Here is an 11,979-nt window from a genome sequence, read left to right as displayed (position 1 = left end):
TGCCTTTCTCCCCTCAGCTCCAACCAGAGATGCCTCCTGCAGATTTTGGAGGTAAAGAACTAGAGAGGAGGGGCTGAAAGCCTGGTCTGTTTAGCCAGTCCAGACAATGCTTCTGCCAGTACCACGTGAAGTCCCAGTGGTCGTATTTCCGTCTCCTCACTGGCAGAAAGACCAAAAAAAGTCAAAATCTGGGACAGTGTCTTCCTTGGGGCCTTCGACCCCACTTGTATTTGCTCCTGGCCCCATTTTTCCTCTGAGAGCTGGATAAGTTGGTGTGCATTTGTGGGTGGGAGGGGAGGGGTCTCTGCTGAGGATTTGAGCAGAGTCCATGCTCCTCATGGCTCAGCCTGGAATTGCTCTGCTGCTGCAGGCCACTGTAGGTCACTGGGTGACAGTGGGGTTCAACACCCCCCCAGTTGGCCCCAGAACCCCAGAGACAGAACCTGGCACAGAGCCTTGCAGGGAAGACACAGGACTCAGGGGCTCCGGGACACTTCTCAGAGGACCTGGCTGTGGCTGGGGAGGCTGGGCTGTAGGTGGTGGAGGCTGCTGCTGCTGCTGCAATTTCTTCTTGTTGATTTTCCTTTCCTTCGCTCTGCGGTTCTGAAACCAAATTTTAACCTGGAAATGGACAGGTGGGGAAAACAGAGGATGGTGAAGAAGAGAATGTGAGGGGTGGAGGGGTGCAGAACTGGTGTCAGCACTAGCATCAATACCTCCCTCTCTAACTAAAGAAGTGCCCCCTCTTCAGGAAGGACCCCCAAACCCTATCTCGGCCTTCCTTGGGAAATCTCCGCAACTGCCCAGGGAGCCCCTCTCACGCCCAACTCAGCATCCTGAGAGAAGAGCCTCACCCACACACACACCTTCACCCCCCCGCCCCACCAGGTTTCTTTCCAAAGGAACCTTTATCTACAACTTTACCGGAAAAGCTCAGAGCCTCAGACCCAAGAAAAACAGAAACCACAGGCCCTTTCTGTAACAAGCAAGAGGAAGCCAGGGCTAGATGGACTTCAGATGATGACCTTTAGCCTCTCGAAGCTAAATTAAAAAGTAATAGTCTTCACCTTGGGGCGGAGAATAGGATTTAATGTGGGCTTCCTGGCTGCGAATGCGGCCTGTTTTTTTCTAGACTATCTACAGAGTTTGTGAGCCAAGTCTCACCCCTCTGGTTTTTATGGGCAGGCACAGTGCTAGAATTCTGAATTAAACTAATACTGTGGGGTTTTTTCCTTACATCTCCCAGACACCATCCCCCTCCACCCCAAACAAATAGAAAAAGAAATACTCAACATCATCCCAAAAGACCACAGGTAGAAGGAGCCTTTTTTTTTTTTTTTTTTTTTTTTTTTTAGCATTCAGAAGGAAAATGCTTTCCATCCTGCTACTTTACCCTGCCCACAAAACTGGGTGGATTCAGCAGCCTGGCTTCTAAATCCCCCCACAGGAACAACCCCCTTCCCTCAGGCAGTGACCAGGTCAGGAGAGAGAAGGGCAGTTCGCACCTGCCTCTCGGACAGCCCCAGGGTGGCGGCCAGCTCGGCTTTCCTCCGGATGGTGATGTAACGACTATAGTGAAACTCCTTCTCCAGCTCCAGCCGCTGATGGTCCGTGTACACGACCCGGTATTTGTCTTTCGTCCTGGTTTTCACTGGAGGAAAAAGAAGTCAGAGCTGAGAACTACAAGGCCCATCCGTCATGGGTAATGACAAACCTCTCTAATCCAAGGGCCATTTCTCTTCCTCACCACCCAGGGGGGCCAGCGGTTGTCCTGTCAGTCTGACAAGACCCTCCCCAACAGAGAGCCCTGGGGGCGGGGGGCGGGGACTCTGCAGGGCAACTAAACCAACCTTGGAGTTAAGTGGTTTTAAAAAAATAAAAACCAAAACCTCTACACACAGAAGAAAGCAGAAGCCAACCACCATTTTGGTGTACCAAATATGAAGTGGAGCTGGCTGGGCCCAGAGGGAAAGAGAACAGGACAGAGTACCCAGAGTCCCAGGAACATTCAGATTGTCAGGCCAACCAGAGATGAAAGCCCACCTAAAACAGTTGGGATTGTGAGGATGCACTGGTTTCCTCAAGTCACCAGGACCACCCCCCAGCACTAGGCCCCTCTGCAGGAATTCTGAGCTGGGGTCTGGCAAAGCAGAAAGCCCCGCCCACTGGGGACAATATATACACCCGGTGAAACCCGGTTTGGCCTTTTCCACTCTGTTCTTCAATTCCCCAGTTATATCTGCCGCAAACCCTGCAGAGTTATCCCGACCGGGGATCTGTACTCACTGGGTAAGTCAACATATTAAACCCCGGATTGACTGTTTTACGGAAGAGCCTTTGACAAATGGTGCCTCCGCAGTTGGAGCAGACCAGAGCCTGGTGTCTCCACCGCGTCTGTCCTGCCCTGGGTCAACCCTCGGCAGAGCCATGGCCAGGCCGGGGTCTTCTGGAAGCAGAACTGGTTCAGTTGCCCAGTGCCCGGTCCGACCGCAAGATCTAAAAGGTCTGGGAGCTACTGCGAGGTGTTTAATGCCCCGCAGGCCGACTTTGTTCAGGTAAAACCCTTTGCAAACCACAACAAAAGCTCCCTGGGAAGATACAGGCCGGATCAGAGGGAGCTCCCCTAAGCTGCTGAAAGCGGAACACCGTCGCAAACAATGCCGGACAAGGCGATCTTATCAAAGAAAAGCCCTTTCAATGCCTTAATAACAACCGCATTCTGTTTGAATTACCACTACTGAGCAAATGGCGGCCCCAGCTTTCATCCCCCTCCCCGCCAGGCGCATTAACATAAACACCGCCCGGCAGGCGCATTTGAATGGGCGCAGCGGCCCCGACCCCGCGCCTCCGGAGAGCGGGGAGAACTAACACGTCTCCAGGGCCCGCCGAGAGGGGCGCATTCCCACGCGTTCCCGCCTCACAGGTAGTCGCCCCTTTTCACAGACGAGGAAACTGAGGAACAGGCTGGGTTAGGCAGAGAGCAGAGGCGCGGCTGGCACTGAAGTCAGGTTGGAGCTACAAAACACACCTCCGGGGCTGGGGAGCGGGGTGCAAAGGGGTTCTCGGAGCCCAACTCCCCAGGAGAGACACGAGCCTGCCTTGAGGTGCTCGGGTGCTGAATACCCGGACGGGCCCGGTAAACGCGGGGACCAGGCCCCATGGCGCCCTGCGGCCCGCGCCCAAGGGCCTTGGAGGCGCCCCGCACCCCCTGGGAACTGAGGAGGGCCCTGGAAGAGGGGAGAGATGAGAGGGACTTGCCAGAATTCATTATTGACTGCGAAAGTCACCACCCTCTTTCCGGGCCCTAAAAGAGACAATGGCAAGGCTGGGAAGGTGTATATCAAAGCGGGCCGGGCCGAGTACCACCCCCTCGCCCCTTGACAGATGACGCTCAGCAGAGGAGCCGGGCTCCGGCCCGCGGGCCGCGGCCTCCCCACATTAACATCACAAGGGCGCCCGGCGCCCGCGGCGGCCTCACCACCTCGGCGCGGGACTTCACAGCGGCCTCTCATCTGCTGACCCCTCGGCCTGGGCTCCTGTGTCTCCCCTCCCTCTCCCTCCGCTCTGGGCTCCCCGGGACCCGCCAAAGGTCCCCCTCAGGCCGTTGGGTCCCCGCCTGTTGCGCCCCTGGCAGGCTCTGTAAAAAAAGCCTTTGGGTGCGCACTCTGTTCCGACCAGGGCGCCCCCTCTAGGGGAAGGAACCCAGCCTCCAGGCTGGTCCTGTGGCCTTCTCCCTGGGCGGCCACATTTCCCACCGAGCCGTCCTGGCATGTGCCCAGTGACACAGAAACCGATGCCCAGAGACAGCCCCCAGCGGCTGCTCTCATTTACAGGCTGTAATTGGCTATAAACTGCTGCGAAGTGACCATAACCTGCTTGCGGCCCGGCTGAGGCAGAAAGGAGGGAAGAGAAAAAGGCGGAAGTGCAGAGGGCTGGGAAGATCTCCTGGAATAAAAAGGAGATGCCAACAGAACTCTCCCCAACACGCTTCCAGACACTGTACGTGGCAGACCTGGAACCAACGAGTCCCACAGTCCGCAAACCTAGAACGTTTGCAGGAACAGCTCCTGAGCAGGCATCTGGAACACACACACACACACACCCGCGCGCGCGCGCGTGCACACATACACACACACACACACACACCTAGACTCTCGATTCGGAACAAACGACCAAACGATTCCCGCCTGGAGCAGAGACTAAATCCGCACCACAGCTTCTCCTCCCTCCTGCGGTTTCTTGCCCTCCTGCTTCAGGTTGAAATAACCCTTTTGCAGATCAAAAGTTCAAAGACCAGGGCGCGCCCCCTTCACCTTAGTTCCTAGAATCAACACCTCCTTTCCAGACACAGAACCTCTCCCGACTGGCGGCAGCTCCGATCCCTTGAGTTAGCCCCGAAAGGCTAGACCCGGACCCACAGGGCGCCGGCCTGGCCACCAGGCCACCTCTCTACCTGAGCTTTCAGATGCGGAAGGAGGGTGTGGAGAGAGAGGGTCGAGAGTCCCGCCGGCAGACTTGGAGACTCCCTCTTCCAGGCGACTGGAAGCTGCGCACCGAGTGCGAGCGGAGGCAGCAAGTGGGGAGGACGCGACTCTAGGGCACAGCCGCGCTTCTCCCCTCCCCGAAACTGAGCCGGGTGTGAAACAAAATATTCACTCCCGACCCCCTCCAGCCTAGGCGCTGGAGCTAGGGAAGCCCCGAGGGCCGGGGCTTCCTGATGTTGTCACCCCGACCCTCCTTCCTGGCGCGGAGCCCCCGACACCCGGGTACGCACAGGACACGCGGCCCGCCCAGCAGCCGGCGCCGGTCCGCACCCCCCAGGGCGCCCTCGCGCCGCGCTTACCTTGGCTTCCGAGGGACGGCTGCGCCGGCTTCCGCATCCACTCGCACAGGTTCCGCCGCTGGCCGCCGGGGGACAGCTGCTCCGTGGCAGCGGTGGCGGCGGGCCCGGGAGGACCCGGGTTGAGAGTCTGCAGCAATCCCGAAGCGCAGGAAGGCGCGGCGGGCGGGTGGTGCGGATGGTGGTGCGGGTGATGGTGCGGGTGGTAGTCGGTGGGGCTGCTGTAGCCCATGGCGGCGGCCGGCGAGCCCCCGTTGAGGCCGTGCGCCACCGCGTTGGCTGCCACCGCGGCGCCCCCCGGCGCGTACCCGTTCCAGTCCTCGCGGAGCGGGGCGCCGTAGGCTGCGGGCCAGGACGGCCCCGGGGACTGCGCATTGTCCAAGTTCGCGGCCGCCGCGGCCGCCGCGGCCACATGATAGCCGCCGTAGTCCGGGTACTGGGGGGGGCTGACGAAGTTCTGCGGGGCCAGGTTGAGGCCGCCAGAGTGGCGCACGGAGCTGGGGTACATGCTCACGTCCTTGTCCAGGAGGTAGCTCACGTACATGGTGGCGAAGGCCCGACAGCCAACCTCACCATGCTGCCTGGGGACGGACGCTGGGGGCTGCCGCGGGGAGCGAAAGGGAAAGGGCCCGGGGACGCCAGGAGCCGAGGGTGGCTGCGCCCCAGCCCGCGGTGCTCCGCTGGCTCCTCGCGGCGCTTCTGCCTCTAAGGCGGTCCCTCCCACTGGCCTGTCTCCACCCTCCCTCCCTCCCTTTCTTCCTCTTTCCTCCCACCTCCTTCCCACCGGGCTGCAGAGGCGGGGAAGACTCGCCACTGGCTGGCGTGCGGAGCCTGGGGCCAAAGGCCTTACGTGATTAACGAGTGTTTACCGGACTCTATTAGCAATGACGGACACCAATGGCCGGAGACTTCGAGGCGCAGCGCGCACCCCGCGCACAACCCCCAAAATATGATTTGCATTTTAAAAGATAAGGGGTGGGGGGCAGCTCTCGAGAAGGCGGCGACTCTATCACAGCTGAACATTCAAACCTTTATTGTTAAGAGCTTCCTCCTTCCAACCGGTGCACTTTAACCTCCAATCACAGGTTCAAAGCATGAAATCAAGAAACTTGCAAAAGAGGGGGGGGGAGAGCTGTCTTGATGGGAATCTGAACTTGGGGGCCAAAGGGCCGTGTTTATGCCTTTGCAGAAAAGGGGAGTTCAAGATGCTCCTTCTATTCTCAGAGAAAAGGGAAGCCATTGCTTTGATGACAGCGTGCCTAACCTAACCTTGAGGCGAAGAGGGAGAAAGCAGAGATGCGCAGGTCCCTTCCCTCTTTGAGCCGCGGCCCGAACGACTGTAAGCCCCCAACAACTGTCACCGCTGATCACTTATTTCCCCCAAGGAAACCGTTCCTCCTCCGCATGAGATAAATTATGACCCGAGCTGTGGGCTGCATCTCCCGTTCATCTAACATTTGGGACTTAATTTAAAGCAATTAATTTTGCGAAATTACACAGAAGACTCAAAAGTCCTAGCTACAAACCAAGTTAGAAATCAAGCTAGTGGAGGGCAGTGATGGAGCAGGAGGGGGTTGCTAGAGTGAAGTACTGGTTACACCGTGTGTTCGTGAAAATTCCACGAGCTACACTTATGCATTTATTATACTTAAACACGTGGTTAAAAATCAAGGAAAGGGGAGCCTAGCGTGTCTGCTATTGTGTACCTAGATCCTAAAAGCACTTTACAAAGTAGATAAACCATTCTTGGAAGAAAATTGTTTTTCAGCTCTGACCCATTACTAATGACTGCCTCTGCAAAGCTCCGGGTGGGAAGAGTTGAGAAAGGATGTCCCTTGGTTTTTGAAGCATTGTGTCCAAGGACCCAGGGGCTGGAAGTGTGGGCTGTGGGGACCTATGCTGCAGGCCTGGCTGGGGATCTGCACCTGGAGGGGTCTAGGCCAAGGTGATCTGGTTACTGCACACGCACTTCTCTCGGTTTAGCAACTATAGGGAGTGGGCCTGAGGTGGCTGTCTGCCTTCTCTCTGAATCCAGATGGCGGTGCCAGGCTGGGAGTCACAGGGCCAGCTGGGCTGGGCAGGCTGACTGGGTGGCTCTGGAACCAGCAGGGTGCTGGCTGCTCTCCTCCAGATCTGCACTTGATGCTCCTTGTCAAGTGCTTTCTGGTATTTGTCACTTCATCTAGTCATCTCTGGAGCCCTTTCCAATGTCTTTGTTGTTGTTGTTGTTGTTGTTGTTTGCTCTAATGTCTTTTCTCTCCCCTGATCCTCACTTCTCCCTAGATCCGGAACAAAGCTGGTGTTGTCATGCTCTTCGTTTTACAGATGACATCCACCAAGCTGCATGGTGCAGCGATGCCAGGCCCAAAGAGGTCCAGGGCCTCGGGATCTCCCGCTTGCTAGTCTCTCCGCTCCTTGTTGTTTCCTAAGGAAGAAGGTTAACATTGAAGGTGGGGGGTGCAGCAAGCTGAGCACTCAAGAGGTGGGAGACCTGAGTAGGTCATCTATCTGGAACCCCTGAGCCTGGCCCAGACAGCTGAGAGTCATCAGACCTCTCCAGAAAATAAATGGAAAATACATTGCAAGCCCCATTACAAAACTCAAATCATTGAATGGGGTGTGCGTGTGAAAGGGTGTCTGCGGTCCTGAGGGGCCAGGAATGTGAGAGGTTAAGTGATGGGCACTGCGGACTTTTGATCTAGTAAACATCTTCCTCCTCTTCCTGGAGACACAGTCCCTCCTTCCGTCCCCGCACCTCCTCCCAGGCCTCAAGCTCTGAAAGTCAGCGGAGGCCCAGGCTTGAGCCTGTGTCTTCGGAATGTGAGCATTCTTTGTAACAATCACTTTATTGGGGACAGCCGTCCCCTCCGCCCTGTGGTGGCCACTTCCTGCATTTTTATGGCCCGGCTGCAAGCCACTGGCTAATTGTCCTGGTTTTCCAGCTGTGTCTCTGTGCTCTGCACCGGAGAAAGGGCTCTGGCCTGCCCACCCAGATGCTTTGGGGGTGGCCTGAGTTGCTCTGGCCCCAGGGGTCATGCCAGGCCCAGAACTGGCCGGACTGCAGGGAAGCCTGAGACTCATTTGGGGTTCGGAGAAAGGAAATGCTGTGAAAACCAATTAATTTCCTTCCTGGGAAAAAATGGTCCATAGTAGCAGCATGACCCCGCCCATGAGCTTGGGGTCTGGGCTGTAGGGTGAGGGGAGAGCCAATAAGGATGTCTGGGACAAGCTCCTCAGAGTGGATGTGCCCCCTCATGTTCAGGCTGTCCTCCCTTTGGGTGCTGCAGTGGCAAGGCGGTGGGAGCAACCAGAGAGGGGTTGAGGTGGCTGATGGGAAGAGGGCCTGGATCTCTTTATCCTGATGGCTTAGCCTCTAGCAGGTCATTGTTGGGTGCCTATTCCGAGACCTGCTGCGGAATGGGGGGGGGGGGGCTCCCCCAGCCTCTGGGTGCAGTTGTGTGGCCCTGGGAGAATGAAGGGTGCCATCTGCATTAGGGCCCCAACCAGTGATTTCTCAGTAGTTCTAGACCCAAGGTGCTTGACAGTTTTCTCAGAGCCTTTTGGCCTGAGCTGAGAAGCACCTGGCAAGGTCATCCCAACCTCCTGCTCAAGGCTCCTTTCCACCGGTGCCTCTGGTCTCCCCCGGCTGCCTCGCCAGAGAAGCCTTCGGCATATCACTCTGGAAGAGGCCAACTTCATTGGGAAGCTTGGAGCTGGACTTGGACTGGGGCTGTAGCTGTGGTGGCCCCATGGAGCCAGAGCTATATCAGGCTTTTCAGAGAGGGTGAGAGGAGGCACCCAGGTAAATGCAGTGTCAGGAAGACTACATAGGCAGTCACAACTCAGTTATCACAGGGGCTTCTCTTTGTTCCTGACGGTGTAGAGGCCATTCCACATTCCTCAGAGAAGGTTGGGGCTTCCAGGCTTCCAGGCTTCCACCCAGCGGCAAGGGCAGGGGTGCAGAGGGGGATGGGAAGCAGGAGGTGCCGGAAGGGGCGGGTGGCTTCTCTAAGCAGATGAGACACTCCTTGAATCCACAGATCATTGACAGGGCTCCCTCCCTGCTCAAAGGTCCCAAGTGTTTGCTCCACCTTGGGGGACCCTGCTTTCCCCCATATTTGTGGCTCCTGGAAACTGGGGAGGCTGTGACCCTGGTAACCCAGACAGGGCAGGCCCTCTCTACCCACCTTCCCATGCAAGTCTACTTTCTAAATCCCTTTTAAGATCAAGAAAATCATCCAAATAATGCACCCTTCCTGACTCCCTCTCCACCCCTGCACAGGAATCTCTCACCCTGCCTTGGCCTGAGTTCCCAGGATAATTAAAGACGAGTAAGAAGGAAGAAAATGTCAGATAAAGTTTTCAGCTTGGCAATCTATATTGCTGTTGGGAAAATGACTCAATCTCTACTTCACTGGAGTTTAGGGAGTTCCTCAGCCATTGCATTCAAACAGCAAAACCCCCAACACACACACACACACACACACACACACACACACACACACACTCACACACGCACACACACACACACACACACACACACGCAGACACACGCACACACACACACTCACACACACACTCTCTCTCTCTCTCTCTCTCTGTCTCTCTCTCTGTCTCTCTCTCTCTCTCTCTCACACACACACACACACACACACAAATGAAGGCTCAATAATGGCTGGTTTGACCCCAACTTCTCTACCCTGGCCTGCCACAGCCCACTCAGCTAACCTCACTGGGAAAAAATGGATCACAGCGCCCTCTCTGTGGGGTCTCCCCAGCATCCACCTCCTGCTTGGCCCCATCAGGCCACATGGAGCCCAATGTGTTCATCCCAAAAAGCAGGGAGGGACCCCCGCTGTCCAAAGCTGCCCGGGAGCAGCTTTGTCCCTGCCCAGCAGAGTCAAACTGAGTGTCTGGTCCTCTGCCTGAGCAAAAGCTCCTGAATTTGTGGGAGGCCGCGTGGACTCAGGAACCAGAGTGCCAGACAGAGGAGAAAACAGCTGCCTAGCCCTCTCCAAGCACCTGAACCAAGGCAAGCAATACCTTTCCCTGCTCTTCTAGTCAAGTTACACTCTGAAAGCCAGGAGGTCTGGGAAAATAAAGAGCCCCAGAAGAGGGGGCAGAATCTGGGGGCAGAAATCTGGTTTTGCTCATTGGGCGAAAGTTATGTGAGTAAATGGTGGGGTGGCCCATTTCCTCCCTTTCTGCTGAAATCAGTCTGTGGACATGGTGTGCATATTGTATAATGCACTCTAATTCTGTGTGATGGATGGGCACAAGAGAACAATTTATTTGTTTATTTATTTTTATTTTTTTAAATTTCTTTATTGATTAAGGTATTACATATGTGTCCTTATTCCCCCATGACTCCCCACCCACCCCCCCTTCATGCAAGAGAACGATTTAAAGCCCCAAGAGGGAGGGACTTGGGTCTCACCCCAGAGGCAAACCCTTGATGCTGGGAGCCCTGGACTCTCAGGCCAGCAGCAGCTAGAGGTTATCACAGAGCCTTCAGTTTCCATTTGTTCACTCCCCAGCGCCTCGTGCTTAAGGTGACCTTTGTTTATCATATGAAAATATGTTCCTAGGAAGCCCTACACAGTGGGCGTTATGGGACCTGAAGAGGGGGAGCAAGGGAAGGTCCCGCTCTCCTGAGCCACGGGGCCATGGGGAACTGCTCGTCCTGAAGAGGAGACGGGCGTATTGTCCGTATTGTCCGTGCAGTGCCCCCGTCCTACAAGGAGAAACCAGAGGCCCAGACGGTTAGGTGACGTTACCAAGAGTCTAGCTAGTCCAGTCGCTAAAACTGATGAGCTGCTATCCGCGCCTCGGTGTGCCGCAGGAGTTTTTGAAACATGCAATACCTGACTAAAAGCTTGTTTCCCTGAGATTATCAAATTAAAAAATGACAACAGCCAACACAGCAATAGTCTCCTGGTGTGAATGAATCTAAATTATACTTATTTTTTTGCCAAATCAGCAAAAAGGATAGCATATTTTTGGTGTGCCGCAGAATTTTCATAATTTATGACTTCTAATCCTGTGCATGTGTTAATTATTCCTAAAGCTGCTGGTGCCACCCTGGAAACAGTGCCCCCCATGACTGCGTGACCCCAACTCCCACCCAGCCCCACTCCAACCGGCACCAGGACCATCCATTTCTGCTTTGGGACATTTCAGACTTCCCCTTTCACAGGCACCTGCTAACTGCGGGCTATTCGTTTATTGGATGGTGAATTTCCCACAAATTCTATCCCAGATTTTTCTCCAATCTCCAAAGAAGATATCCATCTACTTTTGTCCCACTTCTGAAAAGAGCTCTTTATTTTTTAATAAAAGCTGATATCCTGTGGCTGTTCTCAGAAATGTGTCAAATGTAAAACGAGTTAATGGTTATGAAAAGAAATTGGGTTGTCTTTCCCTCCTCCTCTTCTTCCCGCATCAGTGTCGGTGGACAGCATTTAGGCACAAAAAGCCTCCCCGCTCCGGTAAGGAAAGGAGCCCCGTTCAGGTTCCCGGTTAGGCAGTTCACGTGAAAGCCAAGCTCGGCTGGGCCCGGAAATTCCTAGCGGGGGGCTGTGGGGTCCCTTCACTCCGAGCACGCACCACGCACGGGCTGGGCTCGCACACGGTGAGGGGACCCACTCAGCAGGGCGTGTACATGGAGGGGTTGAAGGGTTCCAGAAACTGAAAACAGCTCCTGGCCGCTGCGTTGCCGTCATGCTTTTGTAACGAATTGGTAAGTAACGTGTTCTTATTCACCCTGGCGTCTACCAGCCACTTGGGCGCCCCCAACACGCAGCTACGCGTGCCCTGGCCACCCGCGCCGCCAGGGCTGGTGCGCAGGCGGGGGTCCCAGCCCCTGGCCCTGCCGTCGGTGCGTTCCCGCATCCTGCGCACCAGAGCGCGGAAACAAGGAACTGTCTCCGCCAGGCTGCGGCCCGCAGAACCCCGGGGCGCGTCACGGTTTGAGCCCAACCGTGGCTGGAGAAAAGCCCCCTAACAGACTCGGCAGCCACAGGCCACCTGCCCGCGCGAGGAATGGCCTCTGCCCCTGCTCCTGCCGGAGAAGAAAGCAGGAGCCACCAGTGGCTGGGCCGGGCCCTCCCCGCCGGCGCCCGGACCTGTGTCCGCCCTCC

At 56.1% G+C, this 11,979-nt stretch overlaps 1 protein-coding gene across 2 annotated transcripts; it reads right to left on the bottom strand.

Annotated features, from left to right (window-relative positions):
- Positions 1-381: 381 nt before the first annotated feature.
- On the bottom strand, positions 382-5,384 carry CDX2 (caudal type homeobox 2). Of its 2 annotated transcripts, none has more exons than XM_008153381.3 (3): positions 4,844-5,384; positions 1,506-1,651; positions 382-621 (listed from the first exon to the last, which is right to left on the bottom strand). In XM_008153381.3, exons 1-3 carry the CDS (start codon positions 5,382-5,384, stop codon positions 382-384), a joined length of 927 nt encoding a protein of 308 aa, XP_008151603.1. The 2 variants fall into 2 exon arrangements, with proteins under 2 accessions (XP_008151603.1, XP_027983958.1); XM_028128157.2 differs by having other exon boundaries at positions 498-621; positions 1,510-1,651.
- Between the last annotated feature and the right edge of the window lie 6,595 nt (positions 5,385-11,979).

This window comes from Eptesicus fuscus, chromosome 7 (assembly GCF_027574615.1).
Source record: "Eptesicus fuscus isolate TK198812 chromosome 7, DD_ASM_mEF_20220401, whole genome shotgun sequence".
NCBI lineage: Eukaryota > Metazoa > Chordata > Mammalia > Chiroptera > Vespertilionidae > Eptesicus > Eptesicus fuscus.
Note: the sequence above shows the minus strand (reverse complement) of the source record. Positions and strands in the feature narration are given on the sequence as shown.

Coding starts and splice junctions, on each gene's coding strand:
- CDX2 (XM_008153381.3), bottom strand. CDS start 5,384: ATGTACGTGAGCTACCTCCTGGACAAGGACGTGAGCATGTACCCCAGC. Junction 1,652..4,843: donor GCCGTCCCTCGGAAGCCAAG/GTAAGCGCGGCG, acceptor TTTTTCCTCCAG/TGAAAACCAGGACGAAAGAC. Junction 622..1,505: donor TGGGGCTGTCCGAGAGGCAG/GTGCGAACTGCC, acceptor GTCCATTTCCAG/GTTAAAATTTGGTTTCAGAA.